Consider the following 23,957-nt stretch of genomic DNA (forward strand, 5'->3'; position numbering starts at 1 on the left):
GGGCTTGTCCTACCTGTGAACTCTTCTGGCTGCAAGCAAAAACAATCACCACAAACAGCTCTAAAAAGCTACCACTACCAGAGGGGCTGGGTGTGCCTATACACAATAGGTAACAAAACAAAAAGCTGCTTTCTGGGCCCTAATGATGCTTCCTGAAATTAAAGGGCCCTGAAGAAAAGAAACACAGCCAGGAGGAAGCCAATAAATCTAGGCAGAACCACTACTTAAGGACAGCGTTAAGAGAAAAATGACCAAACAAAATTGGGTCCTCTCTGATGCTGTTTCTCAGCAAAACTGTACCAGAAAGAGGCCAGGGGACTAAATGATTATACAGTGAAACTGTGAAGGAGGCACAGGACAGACAGGGTGCCAGGGAAGAGAAAGGGAAACCAAGTGAAAACCATGAAGAGTAAGCCCCAAAGCAAATCCTAGCAGGCTGAAGGAACACACCAACACCCTTGACAAGTACGACAGAATGGAAATACTGTTTTTCTCTGGGATCAAAGACAAGAGAAGCAAAATCCACACTCCTGCTTTGCTGCCTTTAGTGGCCCCAGGCCAAGGAGTATACATCCTGGGAGCTATAGAAGGTAGTTGGCAAAACCTGATTCCTAAAAAACAGGTCAGCACTAGAACTAATCTAGACAAGGTACAGGGAGCAAACACCCAAGGCAAATGGAGTGAGGCTCCATTTGTAAACTGGTGCTTGATACAACAGTTTACAGAGCAGAAAGCCTGGCATGGCTCCTTTACCTGCATCTGGCAAAAGGTTGTTAATATTTTCTTGACAGTGTCATCTTACAAGATTCAACTATCCTATGTTAATAAGTAAAAGAGTTGAGTTTTTTTTTTTTTTTTTTTAAGGAAAACAGTTAACTGTTAAGAAACTGTGAACCTAAATCTATATAGCAACATTAAGCAATGAGGAAATGAAATTATGATTTATTAATTTACATAAAAATTACTTTTTACATTAAGGAATAATTTTTCCAATTGTTAAAAACAGTTTGAAGCTTTTACTACTGGGGCTCATGGGGAACAGTCTGCTCTTCGATCACTTGCTTTACAACCTCTGCCAGCTTCAGTCGGTCTACTTTATCTGTGAATCCACGACCTGAAACTCAAGAAAGAGTGAGGTCAGTTTCCAACCCCTCACATGCCTGGAGCCAGCACACACACACACACACACACACACACACCCACCCACCCACCCACCCACCACACGAGCTGGAATATGGCCCAATCCAGGAGCAGTTCAGATCCTCTGTTTTCAAGCAGCAACTGAGCATTTTCACAAACCACATAACCAGTGATAACTGGATGTACATCTGACCAGGTAGTCAAACCCAAGCACATTAAAAACTCCTAGAAGTGGGCCTTGTTGTGCTCGCCTTTAGCCCCAGCACTCAGGAGCCAGGCAGATCTCTGTGAGTTCCAGGACAGCCAGGGCTACACAGAGAAACCCTGTCTCAAAAAACCACCAAAAAAAAAGTAACAACTGGGTAGAAAGGAAGACCAAAAGTTAAAACAGGTGCATACCAAAGGGGAACTTAAGTGGTCAGTATGCATCTAAGCAACACAAGGTAACTAGGCCAAATGCCAACTAAAGCCACACTGCAGTGAGTGACACTACAAAATCAGAAAGCAAAATGCAGCAGAGCTGGTGCAGCGGCTGCTGCTGCCCAGAGCCCCAAGCGCCTCCACTGAGCACCCTGAACTCATGCAACTGCTCTCAAAACCTGGATGACAGGGACTGCTAGTAAGGTTCATCCAATTCTGTGAGGTGAGAAACTATTTCACAGGCTGTTTATCAAGACACAGAAAAGTGTTCTCAACAGCTCTTTCCTTGTTTATTAAACCTCAAAAAAAGAAAATGTCCCCTCAGTGGTGAGTGGACAGTGTACTCATGAGAATGTGGATGGAACTCACAAATACAGTACTGACTAAAGAAGCCAGAGACAAAACAACGTAGACCTGTCTGATTTTGTTTATATAAAATATAAAACCTGGGGCAGGAGAGATGGTTCAGGAGTTAAGAACATTTGCTGTTCTTACAGGACGCAGGTTCAGTTTCCAGCACCCACATGGTGGCTCACAGTTAACTCTCAGCTTCAGGGACTCCCACGTCCCCTTGTGGCCTGTGCAGACACTAGCACACATGTGCTACACCGACATACATGCAAACACTCAAAACAAACAAACCAAAAACCCTACAGACTACAGAATAATCAGGGTTGGAATGGCCTTTGAGTGGATGCTGGGTAGAGCCAACTGCCTTTCTTTCTACTGACTGATAGAGATGCTGGCTGGTACACAGCAGTATTCGCTCTCTGTACACTCACAGTACAGATCACTTTTCCAGACCCATCACACAGTTCATGCTTTAAAACAAATTCCCAGCCAGGCATTGGTGGCACATGCCTTTAGTCCAGCACTCTAGAGGCAGAGGCAGGCAGATCTCTGTGAGTTCAAGACCAGCCTGGTCTACAAGTGCTAGTTCTAAGACAGCCTCCAAAGCCACAGAGAAACCCTGTCTCGAAAAACAAAACAGAACAACAACAAAAATTCTAGGCACATTGAGGAAACATGAAAGGGGACAGAGTCAAAGCACACACTTCCTCCCTTCCTCAGACACTGGCGTGGCACGGGTCTGGTACAGTCTACTGAACTGGAGCTGCAATGTCAACCCAGGCTGCTGAGCAGAGTAGGGAAGAGGTACCTCTCTGCTTTGTTCTCCTGGGGAAGTAGTTTGCCCAGTGGCAGATCTGGAAACCCTTCTCAGCCAAATGACTCTGAGCTGAACAGATGGTTTTGGGGAACTTTCTGGTACTCCCCCACTGCATGGTATTGGTCCTTGGCCACCTGGTGAACAGCCCAGGAAATGTGGGGCAAGAATCTGGTTTTGCTTTTGTCTTTTTTCCCTGCCAAATATTTGGCAGAAGTCTGCAGTGTTCATTTTGTAACATACCATGCACTGCCCTTTGAAAACATGTGCAGGGAGCAGATCCCCGATGTGCCTGGGCAGGTGAAGTAGGGCCTGCCCCGACCTCCTCCTCCTCACACACCACCCTCACCTGGCCCCAGCCTCAGAGACCATCTGCGTGTACAACAAGGGAGCTGGCTGGGTCTTACCGTTCCAGCTGAAGCCCTGCAGTGCATCCCTCAGGAGTTTGCACTCCCGGTTGTACTTCCAGGCTTCCTGCATCACTTCATCCAGCCTCTCATCTTCATTCTCTCCTATGCACAAGAATGAAGAGGAAGTTTTCATTTTTCTGTAGCATCATGGGATTTTATAGTGTCAGATATGGAAGGACAGGGTGTCAACTAGTTAAGAAAAGGATGACACAACATGCATCATTTGCTAGACACTGGCTTCCTGCGGGTCCTGGAGTTCCAGGCTGACCTTCTTGTCACTGAGCTCTTTTAAGTCTGCATCGTCACACAAACGCTCTGACAACCCCAAGACTTCATGGTATTGGGAGTTAGAGAAATGTGAGAGATGTTTCTAAACAAAAACATCTAGCCAAGAAAGGGAGGAAGAACAAGGCTATGTGTGCTGACCTCTTCCTACAATCATCCCTTGCTTCAAAATATCCAGGCTGTTCCCAGAGTACTCTTAAATGGCAAAGGATTTACTAAGATGGGTTATTCCAACTTTTTCTGACCCCACCTAATATGAAGCTTCATTCATTAGCTGAGAACGGACGCTCACATCACAGCCATGTGAACAGGGAGGCTCTTGGGATGGGGGCTCTCTCCTGTAAAGTCCAGGGATGGAAGCCGCAGCAGCAGGGCTAGGTGTGAGCTTGTGCGGTGTCCTTATCCTTACACTCACAGATGCACAGTGTTTCATTGCTCTGGAAGTGGTGCTGATGGCCTCTAGCCAATACCTAGACCTTGTCCACATTTCCATTCTTCACCCTCTAACTTTGTACCTTCATTGCAAAACTCAGACAACACAAATCACATGCCACACCTGGCACTGGCAGTTAGCCTGAACTAGAACTTCACAGAAGACCAAAGACACAAACTTACCATGTGTCTGCACTTACTGTCTATGCTTCCTAGTAGATGTGGGCTCATTTACATAATGTACTTAGTGTAAGAGACAGACAGACCATCACAAATTATCCGCTCCTCTTGTCACATGCACACCCATGTGTGCTCATGCACACAAACACACACATGCAGAACATTAGTAAGTGGCATGACCTTTACCAGCCTGGGGGAGGATACACTGGGCAATGACATCTCGAAGCTTTTCCAAGGCAACATTTGAATCCTCAGCTCCATTCTCATGGTCGTGTATATAAATACCATCCTTTGGCTTGGTGCTTTACAAGCGTGGGGAAAGATAATAGCAAGGTAAGACCTCAGAACCCAGCTACAAACTCAAGATACCAGAATGTTCAGAAAAAAGTAACTACAGAGTGTGTCCAACTTCTGAGGTCACTTGTAAACTTTATACTATCTACCCTCTGCAGAAAGAGGGCAGACCCCTGGATGAGTTCTCAGCACTCACCACTCAACCATGCCTACCATGAAGAAGATCAAAGAAATAAGCTCACTTACCCAAGTAACTTCCTCTTTCTCAGGATGGGGTTGTTCACGGAGTGAAGGGGTTTGAGGCTAACTTTGAGGTCCTGGATCCTCATGTTGGCCAGCTGCTCGGCATGAGCCTGCTGGATCCCTGCAACCACTGCCTGCATGTAAATGCTATCATCAGTGACCCTGGCCTTCTAGCTTTTTAATTGTTTTTGGTTATGTTGCCCACGTTCATCTTGATCTCTTGAATTCATCCTGAGTGAGTGCTGAAAGTGGTGTGCTACCATGCCTGGCTTTGTCAGCTTGTTTCCTCATTGGTGCCTGACATTTAAAAAGCCAGTCCAAGAGCAAACGTGTATGGCAGCATACACGTTTTTATCAGACAGGCAGAGGATTCCTCCCTGGATCAGTGAGGCCCAGGGGCCAGCAGACCACACAAAGACTACCTCCCAGCTAGCCTTCTTCCATAAGAGTTACTGATGGTGCTAGCAAGACGGCTCAGCAGCGATAAATACACGCTGTTCTTACTGTTCCCAGCACTCACAACAGACGGCTCACAACAACCTATAGCTCCAGCTAAAGGAGATTTGATGCCCTCTTCTGGCCTCCAGAGGCACCTGGATTCACACGATGGCACACAGATAAATAAAACAATCAATCTTCAACACTCCTCAGGACAGGAGGCAGCCAGTAAGTGTGGGAGGCTTTCTGCCTTCTTCCTGGGCAGCACAAACCCCTCAGCAATGTTCGATTCTGAATTCCCACAGCATGCAAGATCTGGCTTCTAAAATACTCACATTTTGTTTGTATGCCTTCCCAACCAGTCTGACCCAAACTCCTTGGGGAAAGGGACCATGTATGATCTGCCACCAATCCCATACCGCAAGTGTGAAGGACAGCCCTTGGAGTCTGATTTTCCAGGAAACATGAGAAAACAAGCATGCCTGTTTCCCTTAAGACCTATATTTAGTCAGCCCAACTTTCCTTTCTCAGACAACAAAATAGGTATCACTCAGAACCTTATCCATCATCAGCTGAGCAGAGGGCAGCACGTTATCTAGGGCCTCCGTGGAGTTGAGCCAGGGATGGTCCAATACTCCCTCCACAGTGAGTCTTTCCTCCGGTTTCACCTTTAGGAGCCTGCAGAGAAAATATACCAATAGGACCAACATGCACAGATGTCCCCAAAAGAAACAAAGGAAGTTCTTGAGTTGGGCTCCAAATAGCCCTGTCTTCTTTTTACTTTCTACCAATTCCTACAGGCCTGGGGCTTCTAGCAGCAAGGCAGGATGGGGTGTTAGTCCATGTACTTGTGGGTACACCATGGCTTGAGGTCTCCTGGGTAGCAGATTGAAAGGGGTACCAGAAGCCAGGCAGTGGTGGCACACATATGTAATCCCAGCACTTGGGAGGCAGAAGCAGGTGATCTTGAGTTCAAGCCCAGCCTGGTCTACAAAGCAAGTTCCAGGACAGCCAGGGATATATACAAAAAACTCTGTCTCAAAAAAAAAAAAAAAAAGCAACAAGAAATCAAAACCAAACTTCAGACCACATCACAAGATTCAGTAGATAAACCAACATGCCTATAGGTCCTACTGTATTTAATATCCACACTGAGGTTTCTGGGACAATGTTTCAACTACTTTTGGATGGTAGTGGCTGTAAATTAGCTGAGGGCCATGGGTTTTGAAACAACAGGCTGTTAGCCAAGATAAAAGGAGATCCTATCATATGGTAGGATCCGAAGCTTTCTTTACTCAGAGACAGTCAACAACTACAACATGGCACTTTCTCCTAAGCCAACAGTCTCTCTAGAAGCTGCCTTCGGTCATACTTCATGACCTCACATCCATTCAGGCTAATTCACCCCTGCATACCTCTGGGCTCTCTGCAGCATCACCTCTTCTAACTCCATATTCCCCTCATTCCAATGTCTGAGTCAGGACAAGCCTCCATCCCTTGTCAAAGGTATGGATAAATGCCTGAAAAATGACACTAAAGAATGACCTCTGACCTCTACATGCATGCACACCCACATACCCAAGAAGCAGAGACTAACCAAGATTTGCTACAGAGAAGGGCATATAGCCAGGAAGCAGCATATGAAGACAGGTGGGAATTCAAACCCTGCTTCCACCATCAAAAAAAGTCATTTATATAGTTTAGGAAGTGATCCGTTTTTTTTACAGCAGACTCCCTAAACCACTACCTGACTTAGTCAACTTTTAGTTTTGATATAGGGTCTATGCAGCCCAGGTTGGCACTGAATTCATGAATCTCCTGCTTTAGCCTTCTAAGTGTTGGTCTTACATGCAGGCATCAGCAAGCCTGGCACAAGTTCACTTTTGGAAGGGACTGCTGTCTGTAAGACAGTCCCCAAGCCACGTCCCCTTTCATGCTTTCCTTCCTCTTAACCCATGAAGAAACTGGTCAAGTGGGCACAGCTATGCTTCCCACACAGGCAGCAGGAGGAAGTAGATCTCAAGTTCAGCTCTGCCCTCAGAGGCCTCTGTCAGCTCCTCCTTATGTAAATCACTGTCCCTAATCCCTTGTTATGTACTGTCCCTAACACCCCGCCCCCCTTTTTGGTTTCTCAAGACAGGGCTTTTCTGTGTAGCTCTGGCTGTCCTGGAACTCACTCTATATGCAGACCAGGCTGGTCTTGAACTCACAGAGCTTCTTCTGCCTCTGCCTCCCAAGTGCTGGGATTAAAGGCATGCACCACTACTTCCTGCCTAATTCTTTTTAATATTTTTATGTTACATTTGAGTGCCTGCATGTTATCTGTGCACATGTATCATGTGTGCAGTGCCTGAGTAGACCAGAACTCTAGAACTCTTAACCCAAGATGAAGAGACAGTAAGACAGAAGATATCCTCGGGGGAGGGCCTAGGACCTCCCCCCAAATGAAATGATAGACTTTGATGATTCCCCCATCGAAGGCCTCACCCCCTCTGAGGAGTAGATGAGGGGTGGGATGGGGGAGTTGTTAGGGTCATAGGAGGATAGGAGAGAGAGGGTACTGGGATTTATATGTAAAATAAGATAGTTTCTAAATTAAAGAAAATTAAAAAAAAAAAAAAAGACAGAAGATACCTATCAGGCAACAAAGGACTTCTCTTTATTCTGCATTCTTTCCTCAGGGCTTCCTAACTACCACTTTCAGCACCCAGGGACTCACTTCCTCACAACGTCTTTGGCCATCTCTGAGATCTGACTCCACTCTTCTTCTGGAAACTCGAAACTTCCTGTCATGATCTTTCTCCGCATATCCTTTGGGATAGTCCGACTGTGGTGTTTGGAGTAAAAAGGAGGATATCCACACAGCATCACATAGATGATCACCCCTAGGGACCACAGGTCACAGCTCTGAATGCAAAACAGAAAATCAATCACTCAGATCAGAGAAGAGCCTCCAACTACAGTCCAGATGTATACAGCCCCAGCATGTACAAGCTGATATCACAAAGGACAGTGGCATCTAAGGACATCCTAGAAGACTAAGTGTTCTCTTCCTATCCCTGAGAGCCACCAACACTGCGTGTATCACATGCACATGAGCCAGCCTAGAGCAGAGAAGCAGAAAGCTAAAAGCCAGCTCGTACTGGACCATGTACTGTGTCAATCTGGACGGAGCAGGAGAGCGCTGACCACAGCAGCTAAGGCATGTACTTGCTGGCCCCTAAATGGTATAAGCCATTTTGAAATGGCCAAAGCAGTGTAACACAATTTGGAACTCTAAAAAGCATTTGCTGTTGGCCACACATGACAACTGTGTCCTACTCTATGCTCATTAAAAAATTCTATTTGAGCAGGGCATTGGTGGAGCACGCCTTTATTCCCAGCAATAGAGAGGCAGAGGCAGGAGGATCTCTGAGTTAGAGGCCAGCCTGGTCTACAAAGCTACACAGAGAAACCCTGTCTCGAAAAACCAAAACAAACAAAAAGTCTATTTGAATTGTAAAAAAAAAAACCAACAAACTATATGTTACAATTGAAGAGAATACTGTTAAGTAATGAAAGAACAGAGAGATCTCCAGCTAAAAAGCCCCAAATGAGAAGTTTCTCCTTAACACTCCTCAGTAGTCAAGTATGAGCTCTGAAGGCATGTTTTACATTTCCTTGGATTCACTATTTGCTCTTCAGAGATATGGAGGTTGTAACAACCCTAGGAGCAACAATTACCGCTCAAAGAGCTCTTGGGATCCTCCTGGTGGGGGGGTTACACAGGTAGTCAGTACAGGGACACTGTCAGTACTCTGCTCTGGCTCAGGTGGGTCTGCAGTCACCTGTCCTGCACACCATGCAATCTCCATCAGACCAAATGTGCAGGAGGCCACAAGATCGACCTACCAGTGAGCACTCGGCATCAGAGCGTTGCTGAACTTTGTGTACAATGTACATTTGTGCACACTTGTGGGGGACACACATGCCTATGCACTGTGCATGCGAAACCAGAGGTTATCTGGTGTCCTCCTCTATCGTTTTTTTGGCATTAGTCCCTTGAGAAGGGGTATTTTACTGAACCTGCCATTATCTGGCTAGGCTTGTGGCCTGCAAACTCCTTAAGTCCTTCTGAAAGTTCCTGTTAAGAGTGCAGCTTAGTGGCCTAAAGGAAGCCACACAGCTGGAGTGTGTGGATCCACAGCAGTTATCCTAGGCTCCCCTGTCACCTGTAGCTAGTTTCAAGTGCCCTAAAGCACACTTTAAAAAATCTACTCAGCAACTACAGGACCCTTGTCCAGAGGCACTGGCCTCATGAGCTCCAGAGCCATGTCTGGTATTTGCTGTAGATACAGACAGCACCAAGTAACCAAGCACTTGCTTTGCACAAAAGACACTGTCAAATTAGGCAGTTGTAGTTGGGTTTTTTTTTATGCAAACTGCACAAGGCTTTATTGTAGTTGTTTAACAAGCTAACCCCATGTTAGCTTGGGCCTTCCACCCACCCACCATGGGGAATGGCTAGGAAAGACCTAGGCAGCTGTTTTTTTACATTTACCTCCTTTTATCTTTTTCAAACTGGCATTTTATGAAGCACCAAGACATGGTATCATAAACTACCAGAGTGCTCTTGAGTTTCAGTTTTTCAAAAACAGCCTTTACTTCTAAAATGAAAGCTAGCTATGCCACTTCAATGTCATCAGTGGACTGTATGTGACTATGGCTCCTGGATCCTGCTGCAGGCACTAAACAAGTAAGAACCTGCCTGACTTCATATATCTCAGTCACTTCCTGTATCCCAGCTGCTGCATCCCAACATCTCATAGAGTTACTAAGTCCAGAGTGGGAAGGAGCTCACCACCTGCTCCCTTACCTTGTTGTAAGTGTAGGGCGTTGGCGAGGTAGGTATAATGCCAGACTTCTCCTTCTGGTGCCTTCTCTGTGCTTCCAGTACCTATCAAAGAGTCAGACCAAATGAGACAGCTTGTTGGAAATCACACCACCCAGTGTCCCACAGCTTGGGACCGACTACAAGTCTAAAGATGAACTGACAATCAACAATGGAAAACGAACATCAAGCCAGGGGGTGGTGCTGCACACCTTCAATCCCAGCATTTGGAAGGCAGAGGCAGGCAGATCTCTCTGAGTTTGAAGACAGTACAAAGAAACCCTGTTTCTGTCTCAAACAATCAAACAAAGACCTTCAAAACCATCAATATAGCACTTTCAGCCAGGCATACTGCCAGACAACTTTAACTCCAATAATAGCCGAGTCTACACAGTAAGTTTCAGGACATAGTGAGATCCTGTCTCAAAACCAAAACACTTTCAAACTTCCTTCTTACAGGTAGTAATTTATAGTCAGTTAAGGATGTATCTCTGAAGAGGAGATCTGTCTCTTCTTTCTACCCATGGGAATCTGTGGCCACTAGCTTGTCTCTGGGGATGCTCTTGTGCCTAAGCAAAAGCAGACTCACACCAAACAGAATGGCTTCAGAGAATAGAATAGTCATATGGAGCTGGGTGACAAATGTTCCCAAGAAGGTAGCTATTGCCACCATGGGACTGTCATTCTGGCCAAACTGTTCATTATGCCAGTGCACAGAACAGTTGCCTGAGGCTCTGTGCCAGTGAGCTTTATCACCACACCTAGAGACACTGGTACCAGATTTCCTACCACATTCACGCTGCTGCTGATGGCAGATAGGAATCTGAGATCTCAGGCATTTTTAACAAGATACTTTCAGGGCCCTCTGCAAAACCTACAAATCACCTAACAGACTCAGATTCTCGTTAGAAAGGCCTCCCATCTCACCACAGAACATGGGATTATAAATATATAGAGATATAGATGTTTATAATAATTTATCACACACACACACCCCTCACCACATTGGCCTTTTGTAGGCTATAGGGATCCAAACTCAGGTTCTCAGGGTTGTGAGGTAAACACTTTACCCAGAGCCTAAAAGCTGATTTTAAAAGCAAAAAATCTATACCAAATGAAGCAATCTATGTTTCTGAAACTGAGTTCCTGCTCCCCATCTTGACACAAGCCTAGAACAGAAGGAACAAGAGTTGGGACTGGATATATGGCTCAGCAATTACAAGTACATATTGCTCTTGCAGAGGATCCAAGTTCAATTCCCAATATTAACAATTACCTATAACTCCAGTTCCAGAAATGCAACACCCTCTCAGGACGTGCATGAGCACGTATAATAACATTCTTATAGAAAAATACACTCAAAAGTGGGGCATAGTGGCACATGCATTTAATCCTAGCACTCAGGAGGCAGAGGCAGGTGGATCTCAGTTCGAGGCTACCCTGGTCTACAAAGTGAGTTCCAGGACTGCCAGGACTCTTACACAGAGAAACTCTGTGTCAAAAAACAAAAAACAAAAAAAAACCCCAAAAACCCAAGTACACAGTTAAATCTTAAAAAATGAAAAGAAAAAGCAGGAACAAGAGCTACAGGCAATTTGGCAATACATCTTATGGAGGAAAACATGCTTACCTGAGGTGCTACATAATAAGGGGTAAACTGGGGTGTCATCAAATCACCTTGGTCAACTTTAGCAAATCCAAAGTCACATAATTTCACAGGGGCATCCTGAAAGAAAATAAACTGGGGTCAATACTGCATAGTTGTCAGTAAATACTTATGGAAGCCAGGTGTGATGGCTCATGCCTATAATCCCAACCTTATGGACACCGAGGCAGGAGGATTAACATGAGTTTGAGGCCAGCCTGGGATCCAGGATAAAACTATATACATACATACATACATACATACGCACGTACATACCTACGTACGTACGTGCGTGCGTGCGTGCGTGCGTGTGTGTGTGTGTGTGTGTGTGTGTGTGTGTGTGTGTGTGTATGTGTGTGTGTGTGTGTGTGTGTGTGCTCAGAGAGAGAGAGAAGATGAAGCAAGCATGAGGCTCTTGTCGGTTTCTAGCTGAGACCTGAACCTGTGAAGGGCATGTGGAGTACAGAAGGGTTGTAGGGGGCCCAGAACTTATGAGCACTTCCTGCTCTTGCTGAATGCCTGGCTTTGGGTCCCAGCACCCATGTGGCAGTTTATAGCTACCTGTAACTGCAGTGCCAATGCCTCAAATGCCCTTTTCTGGCCTTCACAGGTACTGCATGCAGCTGCAGGCAAGATACTCACATGCATAAAAAGCCAGTCAATCAGGAATCTCAAAGTAATACAGAAGAGTCAGCCTTGGTTCACAGTTGAGAGCACAGTTCAGTGTCTTAGGCTACTGGTGCCTCCTTTTATCACCCCAGTGCACTGCTCATAAGTTATGAGCTTCATGGCAACTATAGCAACTGACTGGTAGAATATGGGGCAGGGACAGGAATACAGGGGAAAACACAACAGGGCTAACAGGAAATCAAACTTAACTTTCAAGGTGATATTAAAAAACACATTAATGCCTGCCTCTCCCCGAAGACCCTCCAAATATTATCCAGACTTCTAAGTCCCACAAATACATCTGCACGTCACAGGTGTCACAACATTTCTGAGCCCTCACAAGGAAACAAGCAGGGAAAGTAAGGTGTTAGAAGCACAATGGAGTTCGAGGCCAGCCTGGTCTCCAGAGCGAGTGCCAGGACAGCTCCAAAGCTATACAGAGAAACCCTGTCTCGAAGGAAAAAAAAAAAAAAAAAAAGCAGCACGATGGACTAAAAACTCCTGCACATGGACTCAGCACAGCAATAGGGAGGCACACACCTGCAATTACAGAACCCAGGAAGCAAAGACAGAACTCTGAGTTTTAGGCCAGCCTAGTCTATATGAACTCCAGTTTTGATGTACACCAAGATAATGTGACACAACAAATCAAGGCTGGGACTGTGCCTCAATTAGCAGAGTGCTTTTCTCCTATGTATGGAGTCCTGGGTTCAATCCCCAGGGTCACATAAACTGAGTGTGGTCATGAACACTTGGAATCCCAACACTCAGTAGAGGCATGAGGATCAAAAGTTCAAGGTCATCTTCAGCTACACAGCAAGTTCAAGGCAAGCCTTGGACACACAGATTGTCTAAGAGGGACGGAGGGAGGGAGGAAGGGAGGGAGGGAGGGAGGGGGAGGGAGGGAGGGAGGGGAGATAAAACAAAGTGACAGCATCAAATGAGGAAAGGCGAGTTTTCTCACCAAAGAGTTATCCTTGAAAAGCAGATTTTCAGGCTTGAGGTCTCTGTGCGCAATGTTTAGCAGGTGACAGTGCTGTAGAGCCAGGGCTATCTGAAAAAGGGCACAGTGGACCAGCCATCTCTTAGAAAAGCACCATTTCTCACACGCCTAGTAGGAGAGCTCAGGGGTTAAGTCAATTACAATTGTGGCCAGTATCTTTTGATTTCAAAACAGAAGCTAAGAAAGACTTGGAACACCAAGAAACAGAAACGAATTAACCTTAGTTTAACTATAACATGTATTTACTAAGCAAACCTGACCGAAAACAATCCTTTGTCAGAATAAAGCAGTGAATACATCCTGTAAGATGCCCCACTGTCCCTTGACCTGTGCTGTAACAGATACTGTAGGGGACCCACAGGCAGCATATTTAGGCAGAAGCTTGCCCAACATGTGGCAGGACTGCACCTCGGAGACAACTGCACTCTATGAGTGCTGCAATTTGCCCTTCTGACTTAATGGCAATGCATCTGTCCGTGTAGACTGCAAGTTTCTTGTTTTTGTTTTTTAACAGATGATCAGATCTCTTTCTTTAGTCTCAGTATTTGAGAAGTGAATGGTATAATTTAAAAGTCAAACAGAAGAGATTCTGTTTCCTCAACTCGGTGTGTGACTCTTCTCAGCATTTCAAATACTGGTTACTCCCTAGTCAATCGCAAAGGAGGCATCAGAAGACACTTGAAAAGTGAGGGTGGAAAGTCTGTAAGAGCTTTTTCACAAAGCTAACTGCTGCTCCATGGTCTGATCACTTGTTTTGAAAACAAGCCTGAAGTTTAGCTTGTCACCTCCATGAGTAGTCAGTGCTGGCTGGGGTCAGGGTATCAAATGGAATAGAAATCATCTATACAATAAAATATGACGGGCTATGACTAAGAATCATTCACTATTGTAAAAATCTAAGAATACTCTCAAAATCTGCAGAAATGATAGGTGACTTATACAAGAAACATATCAGGTACAAATGCTTGAGAACAAGCTTATACTAAAGGATCTTTCAAGTGCCATCAAGAGCATCGAAAGCTACCTGTGCACAGCTGTCCTCAGACAGTCAGTGGAGGGAACTCCAAGAGCAGCCCTTAGAACACATGTGACAAGCAATTAAGAATACAGTCCTCCCTCCTAAAGTAGAAAGGGATGGCACTCTCCCTATGAAGATGTCCTTTCTGATTATAACAAAGCAGGCAATGAGAGGTCAAATGGAGCTTTTCCGCTTTCTTCCCCAATGCAATCTGGACAGTTGGCGCCCCCCAGCGCCCACCCAGCGCCCGCCCGGGTCAACTTGCCTGCTTTGTTACTTGGCTGGCTTGCTTCTCTGTAAAGTGCCGGTGCTGGCTGATCCTGTGAAATAGCTCGCCCCCTTCCATCATCTCCATTACAATTAAGAGTCGAGCCCTGTTTGAAAGCATTTTATTTTGTTAAGTTAAAAAAAAGGGGGGCCCTGAAGCATCAAAAAAATGAACATGAAATGAACTCATCTACAAAATATGTAACCACTTCACAAGATCAGTGTTACCTAGCCACTAATTAAGTGCAATGATCCTCATATTCTCAACTAAAAAAGAAAAAAACAAAATAAAACATAAATTTTGATTCCTATTCCTTAATGTAAATGCTTCTGCTTTCATCCAAATGCTTTCACTAACAGAGCATACTTGTCAAAAACAATAGACTTTCCATTGGCTTTCAACATCAGTCTTTCTTTTACCAGTTCCACAATGCCCACTTCCCATAGCCTCTGTGAGCTGCCTGCCTCCTGGGCTGCACTTACACTAGCACTGCTTTGTAAGGTTCATTCAAGAAAGAGGCTTCCTTGCTTGACACCTACCATAATACAATGACAGGATTCACACCTCAGTCTCAATCTAAGGTATTTCTCAAATATGCAGCCAAAAGAATAATGATGGGGGCTGGAGAGATGGCTCAGAGGTTAAGAGCACCGACTGCTCTTCTAGAGGTCCTGAGTTCAATTCCCAGCAACCATATGGTGGCTCACAACCATCTACATTGAGATCTGGTGCCCTCTTCTGATATGCAGATATATATGGAAACAGAATGTTGTATACATAATAAATAAAATCTTTAAAAAAAAAAAAGAAGAAGAATGATGGTTTCTTTCTTCAAAAGGGAGGTCAGATCAAGCAATAGGGCCTTTGTATCAGCCTCTTAAGACTTGACCTGGAAGAACATTTGGGCCCCTCCCACCGATTTGGAATAGAGTCTATCTCAATTCCAATTTACTCAGAAACATAGACTTACTATGTGGACCAGGCTAGACTGGAATGTATGATCCTCCTACCTCGGCTTCTCAGTGCTAAGATTACAGGCATGCACCACTATACATGACTCTTTAATGAATTATCTTGCTTTTAACTAAATGTAACACACACACACACACACACACACACACACACTCTGTCTTGGGTATGCTTGGCAAACATGCTACCACTGAGCTATAATCCTCAACCCTTAAAGACTTTTTAAGAACAGAAAATAATGAGAACAATGGTGGAAGAGGGCAGCAGATGAAACACAATTTCCCACAGGCAACTGTAAACCCAATGATGAGAACTTGGGCATTCACTACATAATTCTGCTTTTACAGATGTTTCTCAGTTTTTAAACACAGAGAAAGGGGTAGGAAAACGAGAGAGGAAGCAGGCGGGGAAGGGAAAGAGGACATAAAAGAAGACAATTCTGCTACAACATGACCTCCACTTGGGCATACGTTAACGGCCCTGGTTAGTCTTACCTGGGACTGGACTCGTGAGGGAACTGTACACTGTTAGCAAACACTTCAATAATCTGAACTATATTGGGGTGTGTGGCACACATCACGTGCAGACGCACCTTAAAGAGAACACAGGAAAACGTTTGTATGCAAAGGAAATGCCATATCTTCCTTCAAACGTCCCATCATCAAAAACTGATCACACTAACTCCAAAGGATCTCTGCTTCTGTGAAACTCTGCAAAAAAACAGTGTCTTCCTGTCCAGAACATCTCCCTAGTCTTCTCTCCTCAAACAAAACTGCACTGACAGGTTTACTGTCTATGTCCTCTATTAGTAAATGAAAAAATAAATAACTCACTTATTTCAAGATTACTACTATTACTTTTAAAAAGAATGTGAGGTGGCTGGAAGGGAAAAGACTATATGCTAGCTAGCTTTCTATGTTGAGACAGAACACTTGACAATGATAATGTGAACATGAAATAGAAGTTTAGTAGGGAATTAAGATTCTTTATGCATTTCTATATTCTCCAGAAAGCTGCCTTAACTGTAAACATGTACATATTCTTAGGACCTGAAAACATCTAAACATGGGCTGGAGAGATGGCCAAGTGGTTAAAAGTGCTTCCTGTGCTACCAGAAGACCCAAATTCAGTTCTCAGTACCAAAGTTGAGTGGCTCACACTGCCTATAACTCCAGTTCTAACTCATCTAATGCCTCTTCTGGCCTGCACAGACACTGCACACCCCTCCCTCCCATCTTCCTTCCCTCCCTGTGTGTGTGTGTGTGTGTGTGTGTGTGTGTGTGTGTGTGTCTGTGTCTGTGTCTGTGTCTGTGTCTGTGTAAGAGAGTAATAAGGGAACATACCTCATTTCTAGCTTTTGGACGATCGAGCAGGATTTTCAGTGCAAACCGTTCTTGAGTAGATTTCTTCACACAGACTCTAGGTGTAGAGGGGGATCACGGTGGCAGTTAGGGACTCATAGCAAGAACCAGGATAGCATGGCCTATAGAGACTCCATCTCAGACAGACAGACAAATACAAATGACTTCCCTAGGGCAGCAGGTGGCAAGGAAAAAGTCTCTTGGGTCTCAGCTCAGCAGGAACGTCAGCACTACAGAAATGACAGCCTCAGAGGGGAGCAGGCGTCTACACTGTTAACATTTCCTATCTGTTTTTACTGTATGAACGCTTTGCCTGCATGTAAATCTGTTCACCAGAAGGTCAGAAGAGGGTACCAGAAAAGGAGTTCCAGGTGGCTGTGAGCTACTTTATAGGTTCTAGGAACTGAACCCAGGTCCTCTACAAGAGCAGCCAGTGCTCTGACCCATCTCTCCAGCCCCACCTTTTACATCTTTTAATTCTTAGTGTCTGTATGGATACACATGTGGAGGTCACAGGGGAACCCACAGGGAACAGTTCTCTCCTTCCAGTATTATTGTTGGTCCCAGAGATTGAATCCAGGCCATCAGAATTGTAAGCCAGCCCCTCTGCCCAATGACCCACCTCAAATATCTTCACATCTTAAAAATAACCTGTTATACTATAAACCATGTGATCTTGCTACCTAGCTGTGTCTCAATGTTTTTTTTTTTTTTTAAAAGAAGGCAGTGAGATTTCTAGGACCCACATGGGGGAAGGAGAACCAACTCCTGACAGTCATCCTTTGACCTCTCACACATGTGCTATGGCACACATGTACACACACACTCGAGCACATGTTCACTCAAAAATGTAAAATCAATTAAATAAATGTCCTGTACTAGGAGCTGGGGGTAGAGCTCAATGGTACATGTTTTTTATACACACAAAACCTAACACTACAACCAAATCCAAAACCAAACAAAAAGTCTACTATTTAAACTCAGGCTAGTTCTCAAAGCACATCTGATGCTTGTAGCTCAGGGCTCGTTTTGTGTGTCTCCTCCCAGAGCAATGCACCATGTTTCCCATGTGGGTGTCTTACCTAACTGGACCACTAATCCCTGCGCCCAGCTTCTGAGTCCAGTTGATACTGTATTCTTCTAAAATGGAGGTTTCCTATTAAAAAGATGAAAAGGGGATGGGCAGAGATGATACCACTGTTAAGCTAGATAACTGAGCAGAGGAAGGACAGCCAAGGTTCAGCACCTCACCTTCTAACCAGTCAATGGGCTTTGTAATTGCACAGGTTCCAGAACAAAAAGGAAACTGTGACCCGCCTACATGGTCTATTTAAGTAGACAAATGATGCTTTATGGAGGGCACTGTCAAACTCTTACAAAGCTAGGACTTTAGACAGGTATAGTACTTAGCTTATAAGAGGCCTACAGCCAACCCAGCACCCTACCCCCATGCTCGTGCATGGGCATACACACATTTGAGTCTTCACTACAACAATCAAGCGTACTTTCTGGGAGTCCAGAAAACTATGTCAGTTATCTGTAGAGGCTTACATCCTTGAACAGACTGTTCAACTTGTGCAGACAGGAGAGCAGAGTGAACTCTGAGGCCTAATTCTCCACCATGTGAAGGTGGTAGTCTACTTGACAAACAGCCAAGAGGACTACACGTTAAAGCCTGGACTTCAGACACCTGTTTTTATAGAAGGAAGAAAGGCACTTACAGACCCCTCCAGACTGCTGGTCCTCAATAACAACCCACCACAACCACCAAGAATTTTTAAACTCAAAACAACCCAGTGCACAGAGCCCTCACTTGAGATTCAGGGACAGCTGACCTGGGATGGAGTAGATGAGGTATTCTAGTTTCATTTCCCATTCATCATTATCTGGGTAGACCATCACATTCTCTGGGGCTTAGGAATAACAGAACAGGGGATTCTCATACAGTGTGAAAGACAGGCAACTCCTTCCAGAAATACGTTTAAAGCTAGACAAAACTGTCAAAACAAAACAACAAAACTGCTCTCGCCTTTACTCCCAGCACCCAGGAGGCAGAGGCAGGCCAGCCTGGTCTACATGAGTTCCAGGCCAGCCAGGGCTTCACAGTTAGTCTGTCAATTGTCAAAACTATTTCAGAAGAGTATAAACTAAACAGAGAACTGTCTTTTTTAAATCCCGCTAGAAATGAGGTCAAAAACAGCATGCAGTCTGGCTCCTGCAGCTCCCTTCCTCACTGCCCAAAGCAGTCAGTGGTGTTGCTTGCTCCCAGCATGGGATGGACCATCAAAAGTAAACAATGCTGCTGCTGCTCTACTGCACAGGGAAGAAAATGGTAGACTATGCAGGTAAGAGCAGGAGAATGTGGGTGACAAGGGACAACTGTGTTAAGCTCCAAGACAATGGTCCTGGCCAGGAATGCAGAATATGTGGATTTAGAGAGCAAATCACTACCCAGGCATAGAATAAGGAGTGAGCTCTCCACAAAACAAGGACTGGGAGACTGAGAGGCCACGGAAAATCTAAAGCCAGAAGTCACTTTGCAGTTAACTCTATTCTGAAAGGACACCAAACCACAGAGGTTGAGCGGCAGGGGATACAAGGCCTCAGGAGTTCAAAACACTGAGTCTCTGCCCATATCAGGGAGCGACATAACTAAGCCAACACACACAAGCTGACAAAAAAAAAAAAAGACCTACCAGCCCTGAGCAGACATTAGCACTCATAAGGAAAAGAATTCCCCTTTAATTCTAGAAAGCTACAAATGTAACAAGCTGGGGGGCTCATCAGAGTCCAGAGTCATTAAAATGTTACCAAGTGTCCAACTTTCAACAAAAACTAATAGATAAACCCAGGAAATTATCATGAGAAAGGAAAAATAAAAATAAAACAATAGCAACTATCCCTGACAACTGTATACAAATAGGCTTTGTTTTGAATTAATTTTCTTTCTTTCTTTTTTTTTTACATACATTGTTTTGCTTGCATTCAGGTCTGTGTGAAGGTGTCAGATCCCTGAAGCATTCAGGTTTTTTAAAATTTTTAACACAAAGAAAAAAGACAGTACTGATACTGAGTCAAACTAAGGACTTTTTTCATTTCTTTGTTTTTTAGTTTTTGATATGGCACCTCACTGTGTTGCCTAGGCTAATCTAGAGCTCCTGACCTCAAGCACACAACACCATACCCAGCAAATATAAATAAATACTCTCAATGGTGAAGCAAAAACAATGAAGATGGCATTAAACTGTCAAACAAAAACATGAAAAATGTCAACACATAATAAAGCTGTCACACAGCCAGGCAGTAGTGGCGCATGCCTTTAATCCCAGCACTCATCTCTGTGAGTTCAAGACCAGCCTGGTCTACAACAGCTAGTTCCAGGACAGCCTCCAAAGCTACAGAGAAACCCTGTCTCAAAAAAAACCAATAAATAAACAAAGCTGTCACACTAAATTAAAAAAAAAAAAATATCCATACGAAGTCTATTCTGGCCAGGCAGTGGTGGCAGAGGCCTTTAATCCCAGCACTCAGGAGGCAGAGGCAGCAGATCTCTGAGTTCCTGGCCAGCCTGGTCTACAAATACTCAAGTAAAAATGACTGTTCTTTGGTTTTTCAAGATAGGGTTTATCTGTGTAACAGCCCTAGCTACCCTGGAACTGGATCTATAGACCAGGCTGGCCTCGAACTCAGAGATCCACCTGCCTCTGCTCCCAAATGCTGGAATTAAAGGCTTGCACCACCACTGCCCGGCTTACTTGAGTCATTTTAATTTATGTACTTACTTATACACAGCGTTTGTAGGCCCGGGATGGCCTCTTAACTCCCTATGTGGTCAAAGACGACCTTAAACTTTTTCTTACTATTTCATAGTGTGTGTGTGTGTGTGTGGTGTGTGGTGTGTGGTGTGTGGTGTGTGTGTGTGTGTGTGTGTGTGTGTCCTCAAAGACCAGAGGACAACCTGCAAGAGTCGGTTATTGACAAGCAGTGGTGGCACACAATTTAATGCCAGCACTCAGGAGGCAAAGACAGATGGATCTCTGAATTTGAGGCCAGCCTGGTCTACAAGTGAGATCCAGGACAGGCTCCAAAGTTACACAGAAAAAGAAAGGAAGGAAGGAAGGAAGGAAGGAAGGAAGGAAGGAAGGAAGGAAGGAAGGAAGGAAGGAAGGAAAGATTGATTCTCTCCAGCCATGGGGGTCCACGGATCTTACTCAGGGCATCAGGCTTGAGCTCAGGTTCCTCTACCCACCAAAACCTCGAAACAGCACTGGTTCTGAGTTCTGATCCTCCTGTGTGTTGGGATGACAGACTTGAAGCACTGTGCCAGTTTTATGAGGTGCTAGGGATCAAACCCAGGAATTCATGCATGGTAAGTAAGGTATTCTACCAACTGGGCTACATTCCCAGTCCCGTTTGGGGTCACTTTAGAACATAAGGTGCTATTAGCGCCTCTGAAATCCACTCTTGATTCCTAGGAGAGCATGCAAGACAACAGGAAGAAACAAATGCACAGACAAGGAGGGAAAATCCGAACCAACTCCTGAAACACTCATGCACGCTTGTTTCAGACCTATCAGGAGGGGTCAGTTAGAGCCGCTGCCAAGTGTTGCAGCGGACCACTGAGGTGCAAAAGGAGGAACTTGGGGTGATGGAAACGTGAGAGTCCTAAGAAACCCTTAGTTCCACTCGTATCAGGTATCCCCAGGCAACTCATCTTCGTTACAGCTGAGCACAAACTACCTTGGCCAAGGTAGTTGGAGGGAATCGTACACCCTTAACCTCCACAATTCAACACAGTCCAAGGAACCCGGGGAGGCCGAAACCACAGGACAAAGCAGGGAACAGGTGGTATCTCTCTCTTACCTTGATGGCTTTCTCCATATCGCTATCCTCCGACATGCTCTGCAGGGCTCCCACGGCCCGGAGCAGCGGAGGCTGCGCGGCTGTCCGGTCCCCTGGCAGCCGAGGAAGCAAAGAGCTCGGAGCTCGGGTCCCCGAGCCTCGGGGAGACGGGCAATGCCCGCCACTGGGAACAGGAGGGGATGAGGGCCCGGGTGCTGGCTCAGCTTCCAGAGGCGGCTCTAGGCTGGTGGGGGCGGTGGTGGCGGCAGCGGCGGCGGCCCCTGGGGACAAGCCTTTGTGCTGGGCCCCGCGCAGCCGCTTCCCGGCCTCATCCCCGGCCGGGGAGGCAGGCTCCCGGGGCAGGGCGAGACGGGGAGGGCGCGGCCTGGAGCGCCGTGCGGGGGCTTGGGGGGCCGCCGCTTAGGCCCGGCTCGCCAGGTCCTGAGGAGGGGCCTGCGCCGCCGCCGCCGCCGTCCGCACCGCCGCGAAGCCGAAGCCGAAGCCGAGCCCGCCGCCGCCGCCGCCGCCGCCGCCGCCGCTCCCACTGCCGCTTCAGCGCCACACATCGCCGGGACGCCCGCGCCGGGCAGCTGCGCCGGGCGCCCGCCCGTGCCGAACCCTCTGCAACCCCACGCCATCCATGCTGCAGCCCAGCTCCGGGACCCCACAGCCCCACGCGCGCCTTGTCAGCGTCCGCCGGGCTTTCCGAGGCTCTCCGGAGCCGCGCGGCTGATGTACAGGCGCCCGCCGGGTCCTCCCCGGGGCGCGCCGCACACAGCACAGGACCCCGGGCCTTCCGCTGCGGTGGCGCGTGATAATGACGTAAGACGGCGCGCTGGCCGGTCAGTCCGGGGAGCAGGGGTGCATTTGTGCTACGCGTGCGCAGGAGCCCCCTGACCTATGTCTATGTGAAGCACTGTGGAAGGTTTTACTAAACATTGTTTAAATGGAAGCTTACGGTACATGCGGGAGTTAAGAGAGATAGAGATGGGAATAGGAGCTTCCCAAGCGTGGAGCTTAAGTTGTTAACTGTCTTCACATTGGCCCTACACAAACCCTCTGTACCATTTTGGTGGCTCTCTAATTACATCTCAAAGAAGTTTCTAAAAGCCGGGCCTGGTGGCAAATGCCTTTAATACCATTAGAGGCAGATGGATCTCCGAGTTCAAGGCTAGCCTGGGTTACATGGAGATGCTTGTCTCGAAAAGTGGGAAGGAGGGCTGCTGAAGAAATCCCCCTCACCCTGCTCCTCTTTTGACAGGAGATACATGAACTGCCACTGGAGATGCTTGGGATGAAGTCATAATCTAATAAAATGAAGCCAGGAGCGACAAAGGTCATATAAGAGTTTAGTACATGTTCTATTAAATTTCCGAGGCAGCTCAAAGAGACAGACCGAAGACAGAAAAGAGATGGGTAGTCTGACCTTCAACAGTAAGGGCTCTTTACTGGTTCGCACAGTAGAGAGCAGACTCCTCCCGAAAGCTGAAAATGGTCTGCCAGAGGAAGAGATGGCTTCACCCCTTTATAGTGAGTTCTTAAGAATGCAGAAATATGGGGGAGAGGACTCAGCACACTCCATTTTATTTTATGAAGTTACCTAAATCAATTTAGATATTAAAAACAAAAGATTCTTCCAGGCCTGGTCTGGTGGTACACACCTTTAATTCAGCACTTGGGAGGCAGAAGCAGGCCAATCTCAAGAGTTCCAAGGCCAGCCTGGTCTACAAAGTGAATCCCAGGACAGCCAGGGCTACACAAAGAAACTCTGTCTTAAAAAACAAAACAAAAAGTCAGAAATTTCGAATTTGGGCCAGCAGTGGCCATTGTCCAGTGTGTATTAGGCTAGATTGGGACAAAGAAATGAACAAGGTAGCCTCCTGAGGTTGTCCAAATGGAGCTCCTTCATATTAGCCTACACCCAGGCTAAGGATGTGTCCTTTGGAACCGACAATTTGAAACCCATGGCAGGTGTGGAACCAAGCAAAAAAATTGGTTAAGTTGAGCCATCCAGAGAGGCATCCCTCAGACTTTGGATTGGCCAAATGTCATGAACATAGTGAAAAGCATCTTTTAAACATGTAAAAAAAAAATAGCTTAAGAACCCACTACACCCATCTGATAAGTGCATCTGATAACCAAAACCCAGTAACATCACTCACAGTCCTAGAAAACCAGACACAGTCCTAGAACCCCATGACATCCACTGGACAGTATATAAACAGAGACCAAAAGCAATGCTCTGCCTTGCACATCTGGAGAGACACCACCTTAATCTACTGTGTGGCTGGAGAGTCTCCCCCAG

At 45.9% G+C, this 23,957-nt stretch overlaps 2 protein-coding genes across 4 annotated transcripts; one reads left to right on the forward strand and one right to left on the reverse strand.

Moving 5' to 3' along the window:
• Positions 1 to 922: 922 nt before the first annotated feature.
• Mapkapk5 (MAPK activated protein kinase 5) lies at positions 923 to 22,116 on the reverse strand. Of its 3 annotated transcripts, none has more exons than XM_027414088.2 (14): positions 21,674 to 22,113; positions 17,893 to 17,966; positions 16,793 to 16,868; positions 15,944 to 16,041; positions 14,478 to 14,586; positions 13,156 to 13,245; positions 11,508 to 11,603; positions 9,863 to 9,943; positions 7,727 to 7,914; positions 5,565 to 5,685; positions 4,573 to 4,703; positions 4,219 to 4,334; positions 3,133 to 3,237; positions 923 to 1,114 (listed from the first exon to the last, which is right to left on the reverse strand). In XM_027414088.2, the coding sequence occupies exons 1-14, from the start codon at positions 21,707 to 21,709 to the stop codon at positions 1,020 to 1,022; spliced, it is 1,416 nt and encodes a 471-aa protein (XP_027269889.1). In that variant the 5' UTR covers positions 21,710 to 22,113; the 3' UTR covers positions 923 to 1,019. The 3 variants fall into 3 exon arrangements, with proteins under 3 accessions (XP_027269889.1, XP_027269888.1, XP_035299182.1); XM_027414087.2 differs by having other exon boundaries at positions 4,213 to 4,334; positions 21,674 to 22,109; XM_035443291.1 differs by lacking the exon at positions 15,944 to 16,041 and having other exon boundaries at positions 4,213 to 4,334; positions 13,156 to 13,241; positions 21,674 to 22,116.
• Positions 21,708 to 22,467, forward strand: LOC113835496 (serine/arginine repetitive matrix protein 3-like). The gene is made up of 2 exons (XM_027414236.1): positions 21,708 to 21,864; positions 21,968 to 22,467. Exons 1-2 carry the CDS (start codon positions 21,708 to 21,710, stop codon positions 22,465 to 22,467), a joined length of 657 nt encoding a protein of 218 aa, XP_027270037.1.
• The last annotated feature ends 1,490 nt before the right edge of the window (positions 22,468 to 23,957 follow it).

Source organism: Cricetulus griseus, chromosome 4 (assembly GCF_003668045.3).
Source record: "Cricetulus griseus strain 17A/GY chromosome 4, alternate assembly CriGri-PICRH-1.0, whole genome shotgun sequence".
Taxonomy (NCBI): domain Eukaryota; kingdom Metazoa; phylum Chordata; class Mammalia; order Rodentia; family Cricetidae; genus Cricetulus; species Cricetulus griseus.

What these genes read in the sequence shown, in the direction of transcription:
- LOC113835496 (XM_027414236.1), top strand. Translation starts at nt 21,708, where the DNA reads ATGCTCTGCAGGGCTCCCACGGCCCGGAGCAGCGGAGGCTGCGCGGCT. An exon ending in AGGAGGGGATGAGGGCCCGG is followed by an intron (nt 21,865 to 21,967) that starts GTGCTGGCTCAG and finishes GGCCCCGCGCAG; the next exon opens with CCGCTTCCCGGCCTCATCCC.
- Mapkapk5 (XM_027414087.2), bottom strand. Translation starts at nt 21,709, where the DNA reads ATGTCGGAGGATAGCGATATGGAGAAAGCCATCAAG. An exon ending in GTCCAAAAGCTAGAAATGAG is followed by an intron (nt 16,042 to 16,792) that starts GTATGTTCCCTT and finishes GTTCTCTTTAAG; the next exon opens with GTGCGTCTGCACGTGATGTG. An exon ending in CCAGCCAAGTAACAAAGCAG is followed by an intron (nt 13,246 to 14,477) that starts GCAAGTTGACCC and finishes GCCCTTTTTCAG; the next exon opens with ATAGCCCTGGCTCTACAGCA.